Source organism: Lissotriton helveticus, chromosome 7 (assembly GCF_964261635.1).
Source record: "Lissotriton helveticus chromosome 7, aLisHel1.1, whole genome shotgun sequence".
NCBI lineage: Eukaryota > Metazoa > Chordata > Amphibia > Caudata > Salamandridae > Lissotriton > Lissotriton helveticus.
Window position 1 is genome coordinate 1,561,744,467 of NC_136068.1, and position 25,840 is coordinate 1,561,770,306.

At 44.6% G+C, this 25,840-nt stretch overlaps 1 protein-coding gene across 1 annotated transcript in view; it reads right to left on the reverse strand.

Moving 5' to 3' along the window:
* The window catches only part of MBOAT7 (membrane bound acylglycerophosphatidylinositol O-acyltransferase MBOAT7), a 131,987-nt gene that overhangs the window by 18,556 nt on the left and 87,591 nt on the right, over nt 1-25,840 (reverse strand). Inside the window, exons 4-7 of the mRNA XM_078655056.1 lie at nt 21,150-21,276; nt 20,584-20,740; nt 7,805-8,165; nt 23-205 (exon numbers count right to left, since the gene is read on the reverse strand). Of these exons, the coding sequence (XP_078511182.1) occupies nt 23-205; nt 7,805-8,165; nt 20,584-20,740; nt 21,150-21,276 (828 nt within the window). The remainder of the gene's footprint in view (nt 1-22; nt 206-7,804; nt 8,166-20,583; nt 20,741-21,149; nt 21,277-25,840) is intronic.

The following is a 25,840-nucleotide window of genomic DNA, read 5'->3' on the forward strand; positions in this document are numbered from 1 at the left end:
ACCTAGAGTATCCGCTTCTCACCCAAATATGAAGGACTTGACGGGCGAGTTCTTGTAGATGTACTGCGAGAGCCACCATTGGACGCTCATGTTCCAGTACCGCATGCCATCCTTCACCTTCACACAAAAGTCAGCACCATAGCAGTCGATATTCTTCACAGTCTCGTAGTCATATAGCACAGTCATGCGTTCGCCATCAGGGGACCTGTGGGAAGCATGCATTGGAAATTGATTAGAGCTGAAACAATACGTGCTATTTTACAGCAGCACACACAAGCAGAGAAACAGAGTTGGACTGGTGAGGCTGAAGATCCAGTCTTATTTTGCCTCTAAACTAGGCTTCCAAGTGGGTATGTTGCTCCTATTTCCCCCTATGATCTGTCACAACAACAATTTGCACTGATTGCCTCTTTAGGATGACACAGCAATAGGTCACAATTCAGCATCATCTCTTTCTTTTTTGCTGCGTACTAAGATCCACCCATGACCACTGCATCCAATCAATAACAGGACCCCAGATCTAAACTGACAAGAAAACTGAAAACTACAAGTCTCCAAAGCCTCTGTATGGACCAGTCCCAACTGAATAGAGACCACTGTCATGGCAGGGCTGAATATTGACCAGTCCATGCTTAAGTTATTTGCCACTGTATGCTATAGGGGGCACTTCTTCTACATGTACTATTTTTCTATGACTGTCAGTTTAAGATTCTATGTCAGGACCCGAGGCCAGGATTATTCTTTATAATCTTTACTTCACTGATTATAAAATCCACAGCAACCATATTAACATTAGCTTAGTGTGAAGAAAATGAACATTCCCAAATGTTCATGGGAGACTACAACACCCAATCACGTAATAGCAGTCATAACATAGTCCATAGTCTCTGTCCATGCGGTCTCTTTACTTCGCTGCTCAGCAGATGCAGATGAGTGCTGCTTTCTTTACTCTTCCTCTTACTTGAGATTTGCCAATATTTTTATTACATGCATTTGATTTTGTGACTCTTTTTGGTCTTAATTGCGGTTTCTTTGTTATTCTGGCCGCAGGAGTTTCCCTGCGTTTCTTACACGGCAGTGTTGTATTCTATTTGCCCTGGGACCGGCTGACGAACTGTTGGACTGCAATAAATCAGTTTCTGCAGATGTTGGGGACGTGGACTATTCACACAGGGACTCAAATGAGGAGCCAGGCCCCTCGCGGCCTTGGTGCTCTACTGCTTCCAATGACACATCCGACCAACCCCATACTAACAAGATGTCGGACATGTTGGACCCTGAAGATATAGTACACCCGCACTCTCTGGAATTGACTCCAGTGACTAAGTGGCGTTACAGGCCAGCTATGTAAGCCTCTGGAAAAGGAGACATGCAGTCACCTCCGTGTGGAATGTAACAGACCATCATTGGAGGGGAAGGTAGCCCTTACCCCCGAAATTAATACGAGGATGGCCACTATCTTTGCCAAATTTGTCAAAGAACCCAAGAAAGGGCTCATGCCAGGGAAAACTCCTGGACATGGTAGGGCCATTAACCAAAATCTTGGACATAGTGGAGGATGCCAAGGTTTCCGGTTCTCCGATTTCCCCCAAGGTCCTCTCGGCTGGCCCAAAGATCCATAATCTTTTCAAGGAACTCCCACTGTGCCATATCCACAGAGCGTTGTCGCTCCCTGCTCATCAAGGTGGACCTCAAGTTTGGGGACCTGGCTTTCTCGGAGGGGGGGGTCTCTTTGAAAAAGGAGCTTGGGGGGGGGTTGGGGGGGGGGTAGATGCTGGCCACCTTTTCATCCACTGTCAAGGCCCAAACATCTATTAAGCGTATCTTTCACCCTTGGTTTTCCAGGGGGTGGCCGTGGCAGGGGCTTCTTGGCTGGCCGCTTTTCCTCTCAACCCCTCTCCCAGGGGAAAGGCTCTGGACGCAGACAGAACCAGGATAAAGCCTGGTTTGCAAACTTTTATCCTACCAGAGTCCAGCAGCTCCAGGGCAGAGGTGGTTACAGAGGACAGGCCTCCAGCTCTTTCAATAACCTCAAGTGTGCACCCTTCTTCCTATCTAAGGGTAGGGGCTGTCTTGCACAATTTTCTCACAGGTTGGTGTCTCTCACAATGGATGCATAGGTCTTTCAGATCGTTCATGGTTTACAGATAGAGTTCTGTGGGTTCTCAAGACAGGAGACCACTCCTCATCTGCTATGGTTTTCCATGACGGAGAGCACTCTCAGACGCACAGGTCCAGGCCCTTCTCGACAAAGGGGCCACATACCATACCCTTCTGGTTTCACTCTCAGACGCACAGGTCCAGGACCTTCTCAACAAAGGGGCCACATACCATACCCCTCTGGTTTCATAAGCAAACTCTTCTTGGTCGACAAGCGTGGCGGGGGCCAAAGGCCAGTGATCAACCTCAGAGTTCAATAAAGAATCGTGTACTGCCACTTCAAGATGGAGGAGTCCAACTTCTGCAGGATGTACTCCAACCATTCGATGGATGGTGCGTCCAGACCCGAAGAAAACCTACCTGACCATCCCAATCTTTCAGCCCCATTGCAGATTCCTCCACTGTGTCTGAAAGGACCAAACGTATGAATTCATCACACTTCCATTCGGCCGGTCGTCACCACCTTGGTGTGTGTTGGAAAATGGCCCTCTCTGAAGGGTCACCCCAAACATTTTGCCTTCTTCCTCTTCTTTGTGCTGAACTCTTTGTTGGCTTTAGGACTCTGAGCCCTTTAACACTGCTAACCAGTGCTAAAGTGCATGTGCTTCTCCCCTGAACATGATGACATTGGTGTACACCGGATTGGCATATTTGATTTACTAGTAAGTCCCATGTAAAGGGGCATACCATATACCCAGGGAATATAATCTAATTGCTACTAGTGGCTGCGGCACTGGTTGTGCCACCCAGAGAAGTAGCCTTTCAAACCGGTCTCAGGCCTGCCATTGCAATGCCTCGGTGTGCAGCTTACGGCCTCTTCGACTTGGCATTTAAACTACTTGCCAAGCCTTATGCTCCCCTTTATTACATATAGGTCACTCCAAAGGTAGGACCCAAGTCACCCTAAGTTCAGGGTGCTGTGTAAGTAAAAGGTACGACATGTACTTTTATATTTTGCATGACCTGGTTGTGACAAACTGCTTATTTCGTTTTTCACTACTGTACGGCCTACCCCTCTCATACAGCATTGGGAATTCCTTAATAAACGTTTAAGCTGTAATTCCTAATCAGAGAGGAGAAGCTTTTTCCCATTTTTCATATCTTTGGAATGGTAATGATAAATCCTCCCGACTGGTCAAGTTGAACTTAACATTACTGTTTTACGAAAGCCAATTTTAGAAAGTGGATATTTCTCTGCACTTACTGCTGTATGTTCCTGACAGCCTGTCTCCAAAACACGTCTGGGTGGGTGGCGGCTACACTTTGTACATTTGACAGCCACAAACCCAGGCAAGTGAGGCACATCTACATTCAGAGAACCCATCTGCATTCATCTGCATTCTGATGGATCTTCCTAGGCAGGGAGCAATGGGAGGGGCTGGCACACTTCAATAGGTAGTGTCCTGTCCACACACAAAGCACCAACGTTCCTACAACAGATAGCCTAACAGACAGGACTGGTTTGAAAAGGATCCTTGAGCACTTCAGAGAGCTGCTTTGAAATCAAACCCTACATCAAAGGCAATTTTGGGTAGATGTACTGGGTCTCTGACCCCCCTAAAATCAGGCACTTCTGGATCTTTGAACTGAACCTCTGTTAGAAGGACTGTTGTGCTGCTTAAAGGACTGCTTTTCTGCTTGTTGCCCTGCTGCTCCTTGACTCTGCTGAAGGACAGCTGGCCTCTGCCTTCCCCTCCAAGTGATCGCCAAGGGCTTGCCTCCTGTTTTCAGAAATCTCAGGGATACAAAAGACTTCCGGCAATTCTACTGGTGCTGCTGGACTCTGCCATCTGGGAGTCCTACCCTTGCCTGAGGTGCCCTCTCCACGTTCTGGGCCTCAGAAGTGGGTTCTGCAGCCGTTGTCTACAAAACTGGCGCATCATCACCCCTGCACTGATCAGAACAAATGCACTGCCGTTTGACATGGACACAAAGGTTGTTTGACGACAGTGGTTCTACAGCATGTGCAGCCAGGGGTGATGCTATGCGCGGCTCAACAAAGTATTGCCTTCACTTCAGCAAAGCTACCCGACTGCATGGAAAAGATCGACACATCAAGCCCTCAGTGTCGACGCTTTGCTACATCCAAGGTACTTCTCGGCGGGCTTGCATGGGTCCTGTAGCCGGCCTTCCCTACATTGCTGTTGGCCGAAACTTGGCTTTGGTCCCCGAGGACCTCAAGTTACCTTCTTTTGACCGCTAGTGACTTCTAAGCACTATTTTTGCATTTCATCTTTAAAGAAATCAAATCTCAACTTCTACGGATTGGACTTTTGTTGTTTTGGTCTGATTTTGCTCAGATACATATTCTCTATTTTTCTAAATCTGTGTGGAATCTTTCTGTGGTGCATTCATTGTGTTACTCTAGATATGCCTGAAGGCTATGTGCAAAACTACCAGAGGGTGAGCACAGGTTCTCTTTTAGTGTGTATCTAACTTACACTTACTAGAGTGGTGGTTCATGTGTGGTCTAGGTGCATACCTCAGCCAACGAGGAGTCCCACTTTTAACGGTGCTTTACGAAGGTCCTCAACCGGTGGTAGAGCACCTGCATGCGCAAGGGACGAGACTCTTATTTGGACGAGATGCTCATTATGAATCAATGCGCCAAAACATTCTTGCAACTGAAGACAGCAGTCAATCTCTTGGAGGGACTGGGGTTCGTGGTCTACGAGAACAAGTCACTTTTGCACCCTCACAGATGACGAAGGTTCAGCGGTGTCTTTACGCCTCCCTTCTCAGAAGATAGCATTGTTTCATCACAAATTCAGACAGATCCTTTCCAGGCCATACACTTCTTTAAGCCAGATAGCATAGCAAGGTTAGTGGACCTCCCGTCAAAATCAATTCAGGTGATCTTTTTGGGCCCCTATACTATTAAGCACTAAAATACCTCAAGGCTCATCATCTCCAGAGGGGACTCACGTATTCCCAGTTGGTGCCTTTGTCAGAGGGGGGACGTGAAGATATCCAACTGTGGTTATCCCACATTGAGGCCCGGAACAGACGAGCCAGCTTCGGTTCCAGCCCAACTTGATTATAGAATCAGACGCTAGCGGGTTCCTTCGCAGTTTGTTGCTGGATCAAGGGCAGCATTAAGTCTGGTGTCCTTCTCAAAATTCGCATTTTATTGCTGTGCTACATCAACCACCTGGGAGTGATCAAGTCGAAAGCACTGTTGGATCTGGTGAAGGCCTTTTGGTAATATTGCATGGACCATCATAGATCGGTCACAGCAGAGTATCTTTCCGACCAGGCAAACAAAGTGGCAGATAGGCACTCTCGCCATTGCCACAATTCCAGTCTCTAGAAACTGGATGCGGAAGTCTAAAGCATGATTTTGGACAGGTCGGGCAGTTTTCGATGGACCTTTTACACTCTCACCTAGATCATCAGCTTCCAAGATTCTTCAGTTGGTGGCCAGACCCCCCTTGTGGTGGTGATGGATGCATTCCTCCGAGATTGGAGGCAGCAGAAGAGGTTTGCTTTTCCCCCCGTTCTCAATGATAACAAGAGAGGCAGCCAAGGTTCACAGGCAGTTATCAGAGGTGGTCTTGGTGACTCCCTTTTGGAGGTCGCAAGCTTTGTTCCCAGTTCTGATGGAACTTTCTTGGGATTCTCCGATCCTACACCCCCTTTCCGAATCTTTTCCTCGATCCGAACCTTCTGCCGCACCAGATGGTGATGAACGGTTCGTTTCGCTTCATTGTGTGGCTGGTTACGGGCATAGATGGAAAATCCAGGGACTTTCAAGGCAGGCTGACATCCTCTTGTCCAAGGCCTGGGCAGATAGCATGGTCAAGCGATACAGATCAGCCTGGACAAGATGGATGAGTTGGTGTATACAACAAGTCCTGGATCCTGTGGAAGCAGATATAGTCCAAATACTCATTTTTGGATAGAGCTCTCCTCAGAGGGTTTAGCATATCAGACTATTAACGCCTTTCAATCTGCCATATCGGCGGGTCATGTGTCGACAGATGGATCCCCTGAGGGACAACATCTTTTTGTACAAACAGTGCTGAGGGGTATGCCGTTATCCATGCAGCCTGAGCCGCTGTATTCTCTTTGGAACGTCAACTAAGTTCTTAAACTCTTTCTTTCATGGCAGCCCAATCGTTTTCTTGTCCCATAAGGAGCTTCCTGCCAAGTTGGCTATGTTACTATGCCTGGTGTCATGTCGTAAGGTCTTGGCTATAAGAGCCCTGGTTATTACAGCTACATTATTTTTCTCGCAAAGACTATCCTTTACAGTTAGGAAAAGGACTAAATCTTACACTGAATTATCTCTTACCCTACTTTTGGAGGATTCTCCTAAATTAAAATGTGTTGTCAGGTGCTTTAAAGCATATGAAGAGATGATGGAGGAGTTACATCCACCAGGTGAGCGGCAACCTTTGCTTGCCCTGAGAAATTCACATAGAGCTATCTCTTCCTCACGATTGCTGGATGGGTACGTTGGGTCATGACTGAAGCCGGCATCAATATGGGGATGTTTGCGGTGCATTCTGGCAGAGAGGCAATGGCATCTAAAGCATTTCAGCTTGCTGCCCGCTTGGAAGAGATCATGAATGAGGCGGATTAGACCATTGGTTCCACTTCTAAGATGTTCTACTACATGCTGGTGATCAATATAGCCCAGTTGGTAGTAGACAAGCTTTAAATTAGCATAATCCTCACCTCTATTCCAGACGTAGAATGACAAATTCCCTAGCTATTGTAAAGGAAAGTTTCAATTCTATTAAGGACTCAGAAGTGAAGATTATCCAACCCATAGAGATATGTCTCGGATGTTTTTTCCTTACAGTGATCAGTAAGTTGAGGGTTATTCGGCTTGTATCTGGATAGCTTTGATTCTTAATTGTATCGGGATTGTCTCGATTGATTGTTTACACCTGTTATTGATATGGAAAATGTGTCAATTTTGAGGAAATAGTTACAATGGTTTGTTCCTTTTCATGGTTCTTCCTAGGACTTTATGGCTCCAAATAGGATTCGTGAGCATATGAGGAATGGGTGATTTGTGTGCAGAAAAGAGACAGCATGGGCAGTGACAATGGACTATGTTGTGACTGCCATTACGTGATTGGTTGTTTTTATTTTGTCATCTCCCATGGGCTTTAGAGTATGTTCGTTTTTTAATACTAAGCTAATGTTGATATGGTTGTTGTGAATTTTATAATCAGCAAAGTAAAGATTATAAAGCATGATCCTCACCTCAGAGTTCTTAATAGAACTGAAACATTCCGTTATGATAGGTAGGAAATTTTTCATTGTTTAGTCTTATCAAAAGGGGCAGTCAAACCTTCCTAGTGAAAGCCGACCTTAGTAATTTTTATACTGTTTTGATTAAGGTTTCCAGCTTTTATTTTTCAGTGCCTGTCTTACCCATGGATTTCATTACCTTACATTCGGTAAGCCTTTTTAAGGACCACACATCATCTTATGATGGTAAGCAAGGCCATATGAGTGCATCAACCTTCTCTGTACACTGTACTGCTACATTTATGTCATGAGATTGTTCTTTTACATCCAGTTTACAACCTCCTCCACTACTAGATCTACTCTATTTCCTGCTTCCTGCTAGTCTCTAGGAGGCGTTTGGGAGGATCATGCAACAGATCTAGGAGAACAAGGTCCTTACCTCTCAACAGGAGCATACTCCACAGTCGGTCCACCTCCTGAGCGAGACTTGGCTGCTACTGGATAGGCACCAAACGCAGCAGACATGCATCCGCACTCTGCAAAAATCCATGCCACATAGAAGCGCATGCGGAAGACGAAGAACACAGTTGTCATGTAGAAGAGACGGTACAAGAAGGCCCGGTCGAGGAACTCCTCAGATCGCACATATTCCAGTGGAAACTGCTGAGAGACTAGGAGGAAGAGGGCACCAAATACAGGAACTGGCTTCAGACGCAACAGCAGGGGCCACAAACTTGGTATGGACTGAGAGTCCAGCTGGTACAGCCAGTCATGATATGTTTTGTAGCGGTAGAAGGGGCCTAGAAGAGAGTCATAAAAGTGAGTGAGGCTACCAAAAATGACCCCAAGTGGATATATTGCAACTCTCGTTTTCCATCAAGGATCATCATACATTGAAAGGGCTACTCAGTCTACCATTTGAAACCAGAAGCCTGAAAGAGATTTGTTTTTAGAAATATGCTTTAAAAAAACTACTTCTTTAGGAGGATAGTCCATCCCAAATTTACAAATGTAGGAGTAGAGCATCCACTTAAGCAAAAAGGAGCACCAGCCCATTATCCATACCAATTGACTTTACATTTACAGGTTTTAGAGGGAAATTTGAGAAACATCACTCTTGCAGGAACAGACTGAACAATTCACATTTAATCCAACAGACAACTAGATGTTTTACCCCAATCGACATGTGAAAATAAATGGGTCAAACTACTTTTCCCAATTTCTGGCTTTACAACTAATGAGGTTTTCTCTTTTAATGACCAATAATGCAACTTTTTTAAAGAAGAGATTACCTGCTCAGTATCCCTGTTTCCCTGATGAAACGGCTACTTTATTTTATTAAATTTGAAGATTGAAAGGCCAATGTGGAAACGAGGACACTGTAAGACGGCTGATCCCGAGAAACATTGAAGCAAATTCAGTCATATCTAAGGCATGCATTGCAGATGCTATACAAGGGTGCCATCCAACTGTAAATTATTATTATTTAGAACTAAAATTGTGCCACATGCCATACAAGACTGCTTTGGGGGGAAGAAAAAAATAAAATTACCTGTAATGAGATTCACATGCTTGAATCAGAGTGGTCAGGCTGGGAATCCTATGGTAACATTGTAACAGCAGGTCTATGTTAAATAAAGCCCAAAGGATAAAAGCAATGGCTCTTTAGTAGCCTTGTCAAATCAATTAAAATGAACCAAACTTCAACCAATAAGGGACAATCAACCTGAAGCCCACACCCAAAAAAGCCATCCTCCTTCAGATTACATGTAGCACTTGGGTGAAGGAATAAGAGAAGCCAACGAGCCTCCTGCCGGAAGGAGGGTCAGTCGCACTTGAATCTATAAAAGAATACCAATACTGAAGAGTAACCTTTATAAGCAAGAATGTTTTTCTCCTCCGATATAAGACCTTTCAAAGTTTAACATGTTTAAATCAGAAGAACAAGTAGTTCATCTGTTTTTTTCAGAAATCCCAAAATATCAGTCAGTGTCGCAGGCTTGAATTAAGCTACACTGGCTTCCAGGGGCAAAGAGAACAACATTTAAAGCTCTTTAGATAGCTTTTAAGGCACTGCACAGTATTGGTCCATATTGTCTTCAGGAGAGATTAGTCTGGTACAACCCACCCGGAAACTCAGATCCTGAGAAGCCAAGCACTTAGTACTACCTAAGGTCAAGCAAGCATCGTGGCGAAGCAGGATTTCTCGACAGCAAAACTATGGTACCCTTGATTTAAAAAAAACTTCCCAGAGCTCCTGTCCTTCCGAAAGTCTCAGAAGACCGGTCTATTTAGTCATTAGTGCAGCAGTAATCTTTAACTGTCTTTTCTCTCTCATGAAAGCAGCAGCGCCAAGATCCCTCAGGGCTTTAGAGTGCTATATAAAATTATAAATCAAATCATATTAATAGAAGTTAGAAGATGTAGGGAAAAATCATTGAGTGGCTCGCCTTATCAAAACAGATGACATAACACTGCTTGGCCCATTGCTACATCTTTCTGTATGGTCTCTCCTAGACAGTAATGTCTTAAGAGTGTACACACATTTTCATGTTGCTGCTCAGCATATTTCTGTCAACGATACTGTAGTTAACAGCACCAGCGTAGATACACCTCTAGTCGAATGAGCTGTTCCTCTGATGTGTTACTGCTTTTATGTGGCATGATACAATTGTGGCTGCAGCCCATCAAGTAATGCTGTGTGGAAATGTGTTTTCTCTTACTTGGGTTTACAAAAGGAGGTGCCAAAAGCTGATGAGACTTCCTAAAACTCTTTGTTCTATCCACAAAGACTTATAGAAATCTCATATCTAGAGAAAGCAAAGATCTCTCTGGAGCATACGCTGGATTTGGAAACTCCTTCAATACCATGGTTTTATTCAGGTCTGAAGTCTGAATGTACTTTAGGTATACATGTTGGGTTAGTTCTCAAACTTACTTTTGTCAGAGTGAAACTGAAGAAATGGTTCTTAAACTGTGAGGTCTAGCATCTCACTGGTTCTCCGAGCTGATGGTAATGCCAAGAGTAGTACTACCTTATAAGAGAGGAACTTCATTCATGCCTTATGAATTGGTTCAAATGGTGTGTGTGTATAAGCTGTGAGAAGACTATACTGAGTTGCCAAACTGGGGCAGGGTGGAGATTGCAGCTATATAAACTTTGCTCGAGGGATGTGCTTACCCTGATCGAGAGTATCTGATGCAGCACCGAAGATCACACTAAAACTACAAAACCTTTGCCATTTAGTACAGTAAGACTTATTTGTTGATATATATATAAATCGTGCCTGTGCCAGGATTTCTCTGTAGTCTTGTGGGAAGAGTGAAGCTTCAGGGAAGTTGGATCTGGTCACTGGCTCTCATCAGGAGGTCTTGCCATGGCATCCATGCAATTTTCAGAGCTTCAGAGTAGAAGTTATATCTTGGGCTCACTGGTGTGATTAGTATTAACCGGCATGGTTACAGTTGCATTTTCGCTTGCACCTGTGAAATCCTGGGAAGAGGGAAAACCTTTTGGGCTTTATTTATTTGCCATTCATGGCACTTGAGTTTATTGCGACGGAGCACCTCAGCCAACTTGCTGTCCTGCCCTGGAAGGTGCTCTGCTGTTAAAGACGCATTGTGCTCAACGTCCCAGTTCCACAGGGTCTTTGCTTCCTTTGATATCTCTTTTGATCTGGCGTCTTTATGTTCAGTTATATAAAACATGCCTATAAACACCGATGATGCTTTCGGTCTTAGTAGGAAGAACTGAAGTCCTAAACACACTGCTCCGAACTTCAGCAGGTTTACTTCTTGAATCCATTTGCCAATGATAGCCAATTCCGGGAAATTCGCTCTTTTCATCCTTCCTTGCATGTGCCTGTTGTCCTAATAGATTCTGCAGGCTTCATCAGGAAACAGATTTGATAGACCCTACCTCAACCACACAAATCAACTTATATCTTTGCAGTTTTATCTATTTTTCCATCAACACGTCCTTCTATTGTATCGGACGATCCAATACTTTCTGAAGTGGCCTCCTGTGCAACCAACAGAATGGAATCAATAGATTACAGGAGATCATGACCAAAAAGGCATTTGGAATGTTGAACCATAAACGGTTTCTTGGATCAGATTCAGATCGCTAGGTCCTGCAATTTTACCAACATTTACGCTGAAGGGGAATGCTTTTCCTTTTCTTGCATTCAAAACTGCATGTGGAATTATTACATAAATCAAAAAGTGAGAGAGCTAGAGGGCGGTTCATTTAACCTCCCATCATCATGACTTCTGGATGACCAAAAGACTACGGAGGGGAGAGACGGAAAAGCGGCGCATTTGGTGGGGGTTTACATCCTCTACTTAGCCCTCTCCCCTGGGCTGCTTACTCAGTTTTTAGGAACTTCTCCATATCTCAATATTGTGAATGTGACCATTTTGCCTTGGATAACTTCATTTAGCCCTGAACCCCGATTCAGCTGAAGACTACTTAGGTGGTTAGTAATTTAAATTCATCCACTTGAAAATGGCCACCGCGTTGGAACACCCAATTGAAGCTCCGGGGGCTAGCATCACTATTGGGTGAAAAGCCCAGATTAAAAATTGACTTCACCACTCCCGAAACGGTAGTCTACATGGCAGCTGTATAGTACTATACAAATGGTACACCCTGCGCTGAAGAATCTTTTTCACTGAGCAACTCTTAAACGGCGGGTCTACCAATTGTGAGGCTCATCCTTCGTTAATTCTTCAGTGTACCCAACACCGAAACATCTGGCTCTCATGCTTCGAAAACATTGCACACTGTTGTAATAGCAAATCAAGAATAATAATGAGGCTTTAGCGCCATCTACTGGCCCTTTTTCATACATCTGACAGTAAAACAATCTTAAACCAAGTTAACCATGATTTAACCACCTTCCTGCTCTACGCCCATAATTCTGTCTAGATACTACTCCCAGTTAAGCTACATGAAGGCATTTGTAACAGAGAGATTAAGCCCTCCGAGCCAGACCTGTGGTAACTCCCCTGGACATCAAAAAAGCCCCACATTGACCAGCAGTCATCCCCTTGACGATCGCGGGGCCGGCGGAGGCCCGCTCCAAGGAGGCCCTCCCACGTCGGTCCCGTCTTCTCCACTACTCGGAGGTCCCGGTGAGGCGCGTCCCGCCATTTTGACTGCACCGAGCTGCCGTCTTCCCGGGCAGAGTCCCGACCCCTGCAATCCACGCAGCGGCACCATAATCTGAGGGGGCACCTGATCGTGATGACCAAGACCTGGAAGGCCGCCACCGCTCATTGTTTCATCGCCATCCTCCTGGGGGACTCGGCAAACTCGGCCCGCCTGACCCCAAGATGGCACCCGTGGAGCGCCGCGAGTGAGGAGGCAGACACAGCAGCCCCCCTGGAAGCGCTCACAACACCATGGATATCAGGTGAGCCGAGGCCCCCCATATATCTCCTGCAGCGGCGCTTCCCTGGCTGAGGGGTCCGGTGAGGCCTCATTGTTGAACTGAATACCTCCTGAACATACTCTCAGGGCATACTGCTTTGGAGGACCTGGGTGCTGCGGCGAACATACACTGAGCAGTGCACTGACGACCCGAGCCGCAAGATAGACTGGTGTGCACCGGTCAACCCCTCACTCCTCTTCCCCTGGGCAGGACACCCGCTGAGCAACACACTCCTCACTGACTCGGACGCCGCGCAGTGTCCCGGGTGATTGCAGCAACTGTTGTAAAGCCCCAGCGAAGGGGCCGCCTGACCCCAAAATGGCCACCAATAAAGACACAAACTTAGAAACAAAGGTCTCGCTTACGCCAGCTTTTTCACCCATCGGAGATGAACAGAGTCTCACTGCCCGCATTCTCCAACAAGACAATACAGCCCCCAGGCAGGAGATACGTGCCTCTGTCTGTTCAAACCTTATGCAACCTTCCCCCCTCTCCGCTCCGACTCTTTCCAGCTTCTGTCCTCTGCCCTCCCATGCCCTTGCCCTTTGTCCCCACCCTGTTTTTCTGTGAACCTTAGACAGACTCCCTTTCGTCTCTATGGTTGTCTCTTCCCTTATCCACACTCCCTCTCCTCCCCACCCCCCACTACTTTCCCTCACCTTTCACTCCTCCCCTAATTGTATTGCTGATTGTTTGATTTAATGTTTACTTGTTGATCTTCTTCTAGTATATTGTTGAACCACATTGTTGCACTTCCCGTCGTCTCTCCTTTCGTCTCCTACCACATCCTCACTCTATTTAGGTCTCTCCCTCCCTCCTCTCTCAATGTTTTGAGACTGAACTATTTTGTCTGATGCCCGATGGAGCTACTTGGTTTAGCTATAGGGGAGATGGGCCTTGGATTCCCTCCTTGGTCGTCACCTACCCAGTCGGTCTTTAGGCAGACTTCTTTTCGTCTCTCCTTATTTGTCTCTTCCCTAGCTCCTATCCTCTCTCCCCTGAATCTCTCCCCTTGCCTCCTACTCTGCCTACCCCCTGTCCGTTGTGCCCTTTGACTAAGCACTCCTTCTCCCCTTGTTGGGGAAAGATCCAATATTTAGTGGAGTCTCAGCGAACCCGCTGAGTGAGTCCACTGTGCAAAGGGAGCCACTCACACTTGAGGTATGGTATGGCACCCCTTGCCAAAGCACTCCCTCTCCCCTTGTTGGGGAAGGATCCAGTTTATAGGCCTTAAAGTCTCAGAGACCTCTCTGAGAGAGTCCACTGCGTAAAGGGAGCCTCTCGCAATAGAGATAGGGAAGGGATACCACTTCCCTTGGGATCACAGCTTACTGGACTTTGGACGTTGCCTTGACTCGTCTACCGGTTTGTGTCCCCGTCACCCTTCCCCTCTTCTCCCCAGGCTATGTCTCTCACCCTCCCCTCCCCTCCTCTCCTCTTTCCCACCTTCTTTATCGGTCTACTTTCCCCACTCCAACCCCCCCTGAATCTCTCACCTTGCCTTCTTTTCCCCTTACGTATTTTGTGCTTATTGTTTTTCTCGACCTTACAAGTAACTATGTTGCCATGCTCTTAGAACTGTGTAACCTTTGTAACGATGTAACCTGTAACTATGATCTGATGCTCATGTAAAGCGCTCTGATACCTCCGGGTCTAGCCAGCGCTATATAAAACTTTTAAATAAATAAATAAAATAAAATAAATCAGTACCATTTATCAAATAATAAAATAGAAGATGATCAGTCCAATATCCCCAAGCTACCCTAATGACATTTCTGCTCTCATTTTGTTTCGTAGGGTAACTACCACCTGGACACGGCATTCGTAACTGCACTTATAGGGGTTACCTCAAAATTTAAGGTAAACTAATCACTTGATCCTGACAAAAGACTTAGACCTTGAGGGACCCTACGTGGCTGAAACACGTAGACCTCATCACCAGAGGTGTAGGACCAGTAATTCTTCCTTACAATATCGCCTCTTCTTTTAGCCTTATCCCTATCCCCTTTTTTAAAATAATTTTTACTGATAAATACTCCCTCTGAGATTGGAGATAATTTTAATACACTCACTTACCAACACTGTCTTCACTTGAGAAGTTCTCCTCCAGGAAGAAGGATGGTTTTTCACTTGGAGAAAGAGACACAAGTGAATGAGACCCTATGATGATGCCATCCATGACATCATCCCAGCGGAGATAACATGCCATGTTGGGACTAAATACGTGAAAGAGGGTCTTCAAGAGAATCCTCTATGACTCTATGGAGTACTGACATTGCTTTTCACTCTTTTTGATAAATGTGGAATTATTAAACACTTTTGTATGTGGACTGTCAGTCAAAAGATGCAGAATAAGCTCAGAAATTCTTTTTGCTGACTTTCTGAGGTGAACAATGGGACTTTTTATCAGCCCGTCGTACAAAAATGGAAACACTGAATGGCCGTTTTTCCTTATGTGCACTGTGGCTGATCACATGCACTTCATAAATATCATTGCCACGAATTTCAGCATAAAAGGTAGCACTTTAAACTGTTAGCTGCAACCAGCCACTTGGAATTTCGAACATTTCAGGAAGCCAATGGAAATGGCGATACAACCTGTGCAATTGATTCAGTCATTTGAGGGCTAGCAGTCGCCCTTTACAGAGTCGGACTTGGGACACCTTCCCGTAGGTTCTTTTTCCGGAAACCATATGTAATAGTCTGCTCTCATTAATCTTGCATATCTTACATCTGTCACCAGTGCAATTGGCATTTATCTGGTCTGGTTTCTTGACTAGTGTAGTTAGGTCATCATAGTAGGGTGCATACTCTTGACATGATTGCCTATCATTTGGTTGCGTCTCTTCACCGAAGGATTCATAAAGCTTGGTCTGGTATGGCTCCTCACGAGATCCCTTGAGGCTCCACAATAGAATACTCATAATCTCAGTCATATTCTTGGCACTTAGCCTTTAATTGGCCAGGACTTTATGCAGGACCAAATGGCACTTCTTTAGTCTCATTAGAATCTAGTATCCTGGACAGTGGAAGCTTTATTCGCTTTTTTGGAGATGTGTGACATGACACGACTTCCTTTTGCACCCCAGTTTCAGAAATAAAAGTTTTAGCTGGAAAGCATTCTTTAGCCACAGACTTTGGAGTTTTTACTGGCATTGACGGGGTTGTGGTCAACAGAGAGGTCATTGACATGTGACTCATAGGCAAAGTGGGGAGCCGACACAAGGATTGCCACAGATGTGTTATCGATTAGTGTCTCATTGACGGTGAAAGCATTTGCGTTGTAAGTGATGGTGTTGTCGATGACAGTCCCGGCATAAATGTGGTCGCTTACAAAGATTTTTCTGTGCTCTAGTCTTCAAGATGCTTCATCGACACCACTACAGTAAACAGAGATTTCAAGGAGGCTGACAAAGGGGGAGCTTTTTGGTGGTCAATAGCACAGTCACTGGTAACAGAACATTTGTCAGCGTTATCCTTCTCAATGAATGTGAGAGAAAAGATGAACGTCTGAGGGCCTGGGGATACCGTCTTTGAGTGAGGAGTTTCTTTAGGAGATTCAATGAATTATTTGGATTGCTTCACAGTTTTTTTTTTAGCTAGAAGGCTTTTTCGCTATTGGAGTAGTTTAGGAGGCCTTTTTTTCTTCTTTAGCGGGAGACCTCTTATAGGTCTTTTCTGATGTCTTTTAAGATTAGATTTATTTATCATCATCCTTCTTTGACATTTTAAGCCACAAAAAGAGCCATTCCTACCTACCCATTAAGTTTTGTAGAAGTACAGTTCTTACGAGGATAATATAATTTTAGCCTTTTCCCGCTACAGGAGCCAGTGTCTAAAAATACTCTTTTTAATAGTATCGGACATGTTAAAATAAAAGGTGAAAACCTTATTCAGTCACTATAGCAAACAAGTCAAAACACAAAGGGTGTGGGTGGTGTGTTAAACAGCAAGGTTATGGCCGACCACGAACCAAAGCAGCTCCTAAACAGCTTGCTTCTGCTACAAAATCCGAGGAACATTGAAGAAAAAGGACTTATCTGTGAAAAGTTAGCAGACCGCAAGGGGACTCCCTTCACGCACAGCATGAAGGATGGTGGTGGTGCAAAGTGAGGGCTTCAGGTTGATGGTCTCTAATTGATTGAGGTTTGGTTCATTTTAAATGATGTGAATAGGCCACTAAAAAGACACTTTATTTTAGCCTTTGTGTAACATAGAACTGATGTTACTCCAGAATAATTCATGCATGTGAATCTATAAAAGGTCCAAAACTAGAGAAGCTTTGCCTCCACCCTGAGCATAAAATCAAACAATATTGGTTTGATTTGCTGCACCTCTTCACTTATAAATCATTGCAGCCCATACCACATGTAAAAGACCCTCCCAGAAGTATAAATGACAGCCCCCTATTAATATCTGTTGTGAGAGCAGTCACTATGCACTGGTAATACCAGTACAACCACTACGTATCTGTTCACAGATAACCTGTCCTCAATTAAATCTTACAGCAAATTATACGGATTCCTTGTCAGCTTACCCATGCCTATTAACTTATGCTGTAGTGTGATGTATTTCCTATGGGAACTGTATCAATATTCCTGCTTCTGACCCTTGTCCGGTTAATAAATCAATAGTGGCCATACAACGGCACAGAAACCCGCTTTCTGATTAGGTCATAGCGCATGCTACCACATTAAGCAAGCACTATTCCTCCAGCCCCCATAGAAAGCATACAGAGTTCTCAAAACAAATCAAACCTCCAGCAACCTGGGAAATCCCCCGCAGCTATTGTTTTGATTTAGCCAAGAACTCCAGTAAAGAATGTAAGAACGACCAGTTCTTATGACATCCTTATTGACGTATTTATGTCCATCCTTACGTCAATCTCGGCACCTTTCAGGTATAAATATTACCGACATTGCCCTAAGCAACACACGGTGGTGGTGACGAGATTGGAGCAGCGCGACTTGCCGAGGAGCCCAGCTGATGCAGAAAAAGCCCACGGACGCTGCCCCTCCCTTTTGACGCGCTGAGAGAGAGACGCTGCCTTTTCTCCTGCCGAGAAATAGAGCTCCGGCGTTTCCAGCCGCCCTCGCAGGCAGCTGGGATATCAAGTCCTGAGATTGAGATACCAGCCCTCCAGCCTTCTAAATCCCAGGTACTGAACTGAATAACCCCTTACAGAGAATTCTTGAGTCAGACCCTTGGCAAAGCAAACTTAACTTAAACTGCTACTTATCTACTCCCGCCCACGTATTAGGCTTAGGTCAGGTACACCGGGGTAGGCGTACTTAGAAGCACCAGTTGAGTACGATTAGTCAATGTATATATGTATGTATCTATTTTATCCATTTTAAAGTATCATATGGCTAAGAAACCATATCAATGCTTTTACAGTATTATTTTATAATTCTGCTTTTACTGTATGCACTGTACTTAACTATAAGTATTGCAATAATAGCGATTCATTTCTCTTGTATGAGAAAAGAGACTGATCAATAAATAACACCTTTTTATTGAACACGCCCGTCTCTTCCTTTTCTCTACAATCTGGTGAAACTAAGAATGCACGTACTGACTGAGTAAAATAAGTTGTCTTTTGTTTTCACACGACTCTAGAGATATACTCTTGATTAGGGGAGAGCAAAGTTGTCATGTTCTATGGTTGTCAGAAACTAAATCCCTTCTTGTCTATCCAGGGAGGTTAAACTCCTCCTTGCCTATTCGAGAAAGTTTCTAGTGAACTCTGAGCTAGCTGGCACACATAAACTTTAAGTCTAATATCGTCAGTAGAAGACCTAGTTAACCCCAGTCCTACGTCTATACTATTGAAGATATTATTCCAATGCGCAGAGCCTATTGGGATAATAGGAACTACACTACAGTAGGATATGTTGTAATGTAATGGTTATGGATTCCAGCCACACTGCACCGGTTTACTGATATCCTGTGGTTAAAGATCTCTCCTTAAGTATAAGACAGGTTCCCTGCACCGATCTATGCATTCAGAGTCTAGAATAGTTATAAATGATTGTCTCATCTTTTGCCCTGTAATGCACAAGACAAATCTGTGTTTTCTCCTTCACCTGGTAAAAGTACACAAGGGGCAGGGGTGAAACAGGTCTGCACTGCTCACTATATCTAGCACATTTCAGCTTTCATAAGGTTGTAGATATTAGCCACAATGTACCTTCAATGTTTATAATTTCTTCTTTTATAACAGAAGTTATTTTCAGATATAAGAAAAATAAATCCTTTTAACACATGCACACCTACATACTACTAGCGCTCCCTCTTCACGAATAGCACTCATGGTAGAAAGTGACAGGTTCCCTACCACTACTGACTCGTAATCAGCACACAATGCCATCTCTTACAATATAAGGATAGCTTTATATTTTATATTATGAGTTTGTAACTAATGCAAAATAAATCGATTGCTGTCAATATTTTAGAGTGGAGAGGAGTATCTCACAGTGAGGCGCTAGGAGGTGCAGAACAAATTATCAACGTGGAGGGGTACACTACATTATTCATACACAATAGGATATAGTGAGGGGTGCAATTAGAAAGCAGCCTAATATAAAAGTGTTATTCTTATTTCTTGTTCACATGCAACTCAGCTAGCTGTATCTTTCGGAGTCAATATGCTCCCCAATCAAAGAGGAGCTTTGTATTGGGATCCGACTTTCAGCTTCCTAAAGTAGCTGAGCAAGTCTGTGGGTTCTAACAGAGCCCAGCTACAAGAATAGTGCTTTGAGTGAGCAATACCTGCCAGTTTTTTTTACGTTTCACCTGCACCGCGCTTGCGCTGTGCAAGTGAAATCTATTGTATTCAATATAAATCTAAAAAGGAGCTTACATCCTGCCCCCTTGCATCCTTGCCTTTTATCGGTTCGTATGCATTGCCACATGGCTTCTCCTACCTATGATTTTTCTAACACTCGACTATGACCGTGCTACAAACATCACCTAAATCCACGACTCAACCCGTAACTAGTGTACAAGAGGCAGCTCAAACATCACACATCCAACACACTTTCAGTATGTCATAATCAGCCACTAATAAGTACATTCCACCCAACAATATTTACTACACACCACCTTTCAAAATGTACTTATAATTTGCCTTGCTCAAACAGAACACAGCAGACAAAATCACTAACACAGTTGCATAGATCCCCTACACCCACCCCTAATCGTCTCCGTATTCAAACCTGCTTTTCACAATTTTATTTTGGGGTCAGTTTTATATAGCGCCAACATTACCCAATAGTACACGAGCGCTTTATATTACCACCAGTTACTTCATACAAGCACACAGGTATCTAATCTCCTACCCATTTAAACCAGATTATCCCAATTTTATTTCAGGGTCAGTTTTATGTAGCGCCAACATCACCCAAAGGTACAGGACCACTTTATAAGATGAGCCCATACTGTACAATATATTATATTTTTAAACAAACAAAGTCATAACACTTTTACAGAGTTTATTTAACTTATATTGCACAACCGCTCACCAAATTAAAATGTATCCCCCCCCAAAAAAATACTATAAATCACATAGGTGAAACCAAATGCATTTGCCAATGCTCGTTTGTTTTTGGCTCCAATGTTACTCCTAGTTTACTAAATCAAGAAAGGTGGGTGAGCTCCCATTGTGAGCCAGGCACTGTGTAGAACCACATTCCCTCACATGACCACATCCCAATTATCAACTTGAGCTTATAGAAAGAGGTGGCTAACCAGATACTGAACCTCTTGCTCTGTGCTTTCTTACCAGTCATTAGCCCGACGTAGCAGTAACTATAACAGAACATCTCCCACAGTCTTGGGATGTTAGGAATCACACCAATCAAGGAAGACTTGGTGAACGTGGTCATTTCCTGTTTCTTCGACCGGCAGAATTCTTGCACCTCATTGGCCAAGCTCACCAGCTGGAAGGACAAGAAAGAATTCTTTGTATCACAGAGGAAGATGGCAGGGATTAGGTGCAACTAAGTACGGTTGAATTTCTAATGTGTGTTTAATCACACACGTCCTTGGGATGGAGATCAATCATCGCCAAGTCCCAATCAATCATAGCCCTCTCAATCAGTTCACACTGCGGCACTCTGCATATCAAATGGGAGCTACAGATTCAAGAATCTATTCCAGCACTTAATGGTCTAAAACGCCCACAAATCCCATAGTCCCATGCATCATTCATCTTTTATTTCGCAGTAGGTCTACAGATAGTACTCGCACCTGTGCTGGAAAATGTGTCTTGGGGTAAGCTGAGCATTACTACTAAGAGGCAGAAGGAGATGCAAAGTGAACAGTAATAAGGAACTGGGGACAACGTACCTTCAGTGTCAAAAGTAGCTGAACAGCATTTGTGAATGGAGTTGGGGTAGGAAGCCCAAAATAGGTCACAGTCCGAAAAAACAACAGGTAGCCAAAGGTCCAGCCCAGAGTCAGGAAGTGACAGGACCTGAGAAAGAGGAGAAAAAGAAGACTCACATGGTTTCATCTCAGTGGATCAGAAAAACACAGATCTCACAAAAGAAGTACAGTCTATCAACCACTATCCAAAAAAACCCAGGTCAAGCCTCTGGCCTCCATGGTCGTGCAGCTATAAAAGTTATGTAATTTCATTTTCAGTATGTTGTAAGACACAAGTACGATCACTTTTATCACAAACTCTACAATTCTGACAAATGACTGCCAGATTGTTCACCTGATTGATTTCCATAACTCAGGACAAATAAGATCAGTATGTTTTGTTTTTACCTTACCAGTGTTTGCTTGTACTGTGTTCTATGGAGTAGACCAGGATTAATACTATTAAATTACTGTACAAATGTGGTGAAAAAAAACATAGGCTCAATATACAAAACATACAAACAAAAAAGAAAACACAAGAGGGTGTACGAGAAAGGGGCAAAAACAGTTAATATTATTGGGTACTGCAGGCTTTAGAGGAACGAATAACTGTCTGGTGGAGCTCCTGCTACACAAGGCGACTCTTAATTATGCTTCATTATGTCTTGCAATCTACGCTTCTCTTTACATTGCGCTTTCTTCATGTGGTGCGTGCCTTTCTGTTGCGAGACAACAATCAGTAGTCCTGTCGCACCATCTTCCCTCTGGTAGTGACCAGCTCATAGAGGGCTAGTGACCAGAGACTGGCTGGTGACAACAGATGGGTACAATAATGGTGTTTAGGGAATGTTTTCTGATAAGGTCTACAGGTGAAAGCTTGCTGGTGCACTCGGTGATGATGCAAGATGCTGCTCTTGTGGCCACACAATGTAGACACAAATCAGTGGTAAGGCAAGAGGGAGACTGTTTGCTTCAGCAAACAAAGCTATGCAATAAGGCCAGCATGCCACCAGGTAAAACGTGAGTATCAGAAGAGACATTGAGTAACTGAAATTTGCTGAATAGCTAGAAAAACACTTGTGGAGGGGAGGAAGGATTTCAAGCATAATAAATTGTGCCAAAATAAGTTGTACCGCCGGGGAGACAAGTCGTTTGATATAATGAGGGAACCCCACAGTGAAAAGCCTATGATTTCCAGTGGCTAGATGGCATTGCCTGGATGCTGGATGCCTGCTGATGGTTAGCCCAACATGGAGGATACTGCAGGGGGGTAAGTGGGTCTTGTTTCTCTATCCATCAACTGGTCTCTGTGCTTTGCACCAATATTTGAATAGTGCAGTCTGATTTATATAGTGTGTTGTCTGCATTAGACTTGTGTATATTTCTTGCTCCTATTATTTAAGGCTTTAGACAGAGGTGGGCTCTCATTTACCATTTGCTCATCTGGTTTTCCTTCTCTTAGGTGCGAGTTAGCATCATGAAAAAGTCTTTGTGGAAAAACTGGTCTAGTAGTAGTAACGTACGGCCAACTCTTGAGAGTGTGAGATACATATGAGGTCTTGCTTGTTGTTGAAATTTGGTGGGAGTGTCACTTTTCTTACTCTCTGGATGGCACTGTGTAACCTAGCCTCACGGCAGGATATCTGAGAGCTTCAAGCTCAGGTTCACTAGTTCCCAAGTATAAGGACTGAATCGTGTAGAACCAGTGTCAGTCTATGCCCGGGAGGCAACAGGGGCAAGTAGACAGTGTATTGCTTCTTCTCCCCAATTGAAAGGTTGAAAGCAGGATGAGCTATTGGGCATCTTGATTTGAAGGTCCTCTGCTTTCCTCGAGAACTAAAGAATGAATTTGCTGTAAAATAACTTTGTGTTAATAGGCTGCACGACTCTTAACAGTGCAGTACATAAGAAAGATGGCACAATGACAGCTCTGTCTCTTGGATAAACACACCAATAACAGTCCACCCGAAAAGAATCATTCTTTTTAGGTCTCGCCTCTCAATGCGCATGCACATTGAGCGGAGCGAGACTATAGGGGTTTAAACAGACTTTACCTAGACTGGCGATTTGGTGCTGTGCCCGTGCGCTTTTAGGTCAATGCGCAAGCGCATTGACCTAAAATGCGCGTGCACAGCATCAAATCGCCAGCCATCTGTTCCCCAGCAGCTCTTCCCGCTCCGCCCAACAAGCTTCCCCCAGCGTGCGCTCAGCCGCACTCCTCCCACACCTTTGAAGTGAAGCTTAGCTTCACTGCAAAGGCCCCTGCTGCTTCACACTATTCACGGCCGCAGACTTCTTTTGAAACCCGATCCCTGGCTCTCGTGGTCTTCCCTTCCACTCTTCCTTTAGTTCACTTGCCTCCTCGTTTCATCTGTCTCTACCGTCTTTTTCTGAACTTTTTCCACTGCTGTTTTCTTTCCTCTGTGTGGTCTTTCTCTGTTCCCTGCTCTCAGTTTATGGCCATCGATGTAGAGAAAAGTCTACAGCAGCTCGAAAAGTTGTACTTCTCTTTGTTTCTTCCTGTTTTTCATTTTTACATTTTGCTCACGTTTTCAATTCTTTTTATGGAACAAATTATCAAAGGTGCATGTGTGTGGTTTCGATTTTAGATTGGTCCTTAGCAAAATTCGTAGTCTGATTCCAACCCCATGGTGAGGTTTTCTTTTTCAACCTTTGGCAACATTGCTTTCCACTAAAAATCATTCTGAGGTTTGCTTTCACCTATTTGATTTTCACCAAATCGATCTTTCTCCATAATGCTAGATTGAGACGAGAGCTACGAATAGACGAATAAACCTCTACAGCCACTTGGAAATATTTAGTTGACTTGTTTTGTCTTTTTTTTCTTCCATTTTTACGCCCCTCTCCTGCCCTCTCGTACATCCCTCCTTGTATTGTTGCTGGCAGAGGAACGGGCCGGCTGAATGGGCGCAGCCCTCTGTGCCTGTCGCCGGACTGATAAACCCCGGCGCATTGGGACAATATCATGAGAATGGAAACATTACTCGTGCTAAAACCAAAGCAGGCTGAAGTTAGCAAGCCCACAAGGTGAAAGGGTTGAGCCGTCTTTTTCTATAAAAATGTTATCAAACCGTCCTATATTTAGTGCTCCTCCTTCCCACTGATTGAAAAGCGCCTTGTTGCTCTAAAGTGCCTTGCTGATCTAAAGCGCCTTGCTGCTCTGTGTTGTTCGTAACAAATGGGTCAATCCGTTCTTGTCTTTAACATTCTGTTAGCATGGGTGCCACCATTCTGTTTACTCTTACTAAGGGAATAGGATGCTGCCTTCCTAAGGACTGAATCTCAAAGGGGCAATTCTACCTTCACAGCCAAGCGCGGCTCCGCTTATGCAGATAGGTGTCCACAGAAAGATGGTTGGCAGGTGGATATTTTTTTTTGGTAGGCGCGGTCAGATTAAGTTTTTTGCCCAGAATCACATGAAAGCCACACACACTTCAAAGGCTCCGCTCCCCGCCCCCGCCCCCGCTTGCACTTCACACTCTCCGACTTCCCCTCCCACCTCCCACGGCCGCTCTTCTCATTCACGCGCTCGTTACCATTTGCTCCCGAGCCGCATTTTTCCTCCCCCCCCTAATCACAGCAATGCCAAGAGCTTGTTTATATGGCAAGGAAAACACTTGCAGGTATAGGGAGTTCTTACGTGACATGGAGAATAGTGTATCTATGGGGAATTGTTAAATGGCAAGAAGAATGCCAGTATGTATAGGGAGTTCTTATACTGCACAATGAGCGCGTGTATGGTATGGAGAATTCTTCTATGAGAGCGCACTTGTGAGGCTCAGGCTCTTCCGATGAGCGGAGACGATGTCTACATCGCATGGATGCTTCTTATGTGGTAAAGAGAGTTTTTATATGGTGTAAACAGTGCTGGGGAAGGCGTTGCTATATGGCGGGGCCAGCTCATATACGTCGAGGGCAGTTCTTATAAGAGACGAGTTCTGAAATAGCTGGCACAGTTCGGATACGGCATGGCACCTTCGTGTATTCCAATGACGTTTCGTTTTTGGCAAAGCCGTTCTTAAATTATACCGCCCGTTCTTGTAGGACTATAAGGCGTTCTTCAATGGTATGGGCAGTTCATGTATGGTATGTCCAGTTCTTATATGATGTGAACATTTCGTATGTGGCATGGTCAGGTCTTATAGGATGTGAACAGTTTATATGCGGCACCGTCTGTTCCATATGCTGCGGGCAGTTCTATCACATATTCGGTTCATATATGATACATGAATGAGAGTAAGAGGGCTCCGAGAGTTGAACCCTTGGCCTTGCAATGATCTCAGTTTCACCGGTTAAAATACCGACACAGTAGACTCAGCCGCCCATCCTTCTAGAGTCGGTAATTCCATTGAGCAATAGTTCTAGCCCTTCTCACCCATTTCCCTCTCCCATATCGTCCTCATGTGAAAAGGGTTTCGTTTTCGGAGCGGTTGTCAAGTCTCTCCTCCTTGTCTGTCACGTCTGAGTGTAACTCGTGCCTTGCCTGGCTCACTCCGGAAGTCTCCCTGTCACCGGGCCACTCCGTGACTTATAGCTTTCGGTCGCCTCATAGATACTAGCACTGGCGACCCTCACACACCCCACGTCCCTTCTTCAATGGCAATCACTGATGGAGGAAAATAAGTCCCAGCGCCCCAGAAAAGAGTGCCGGT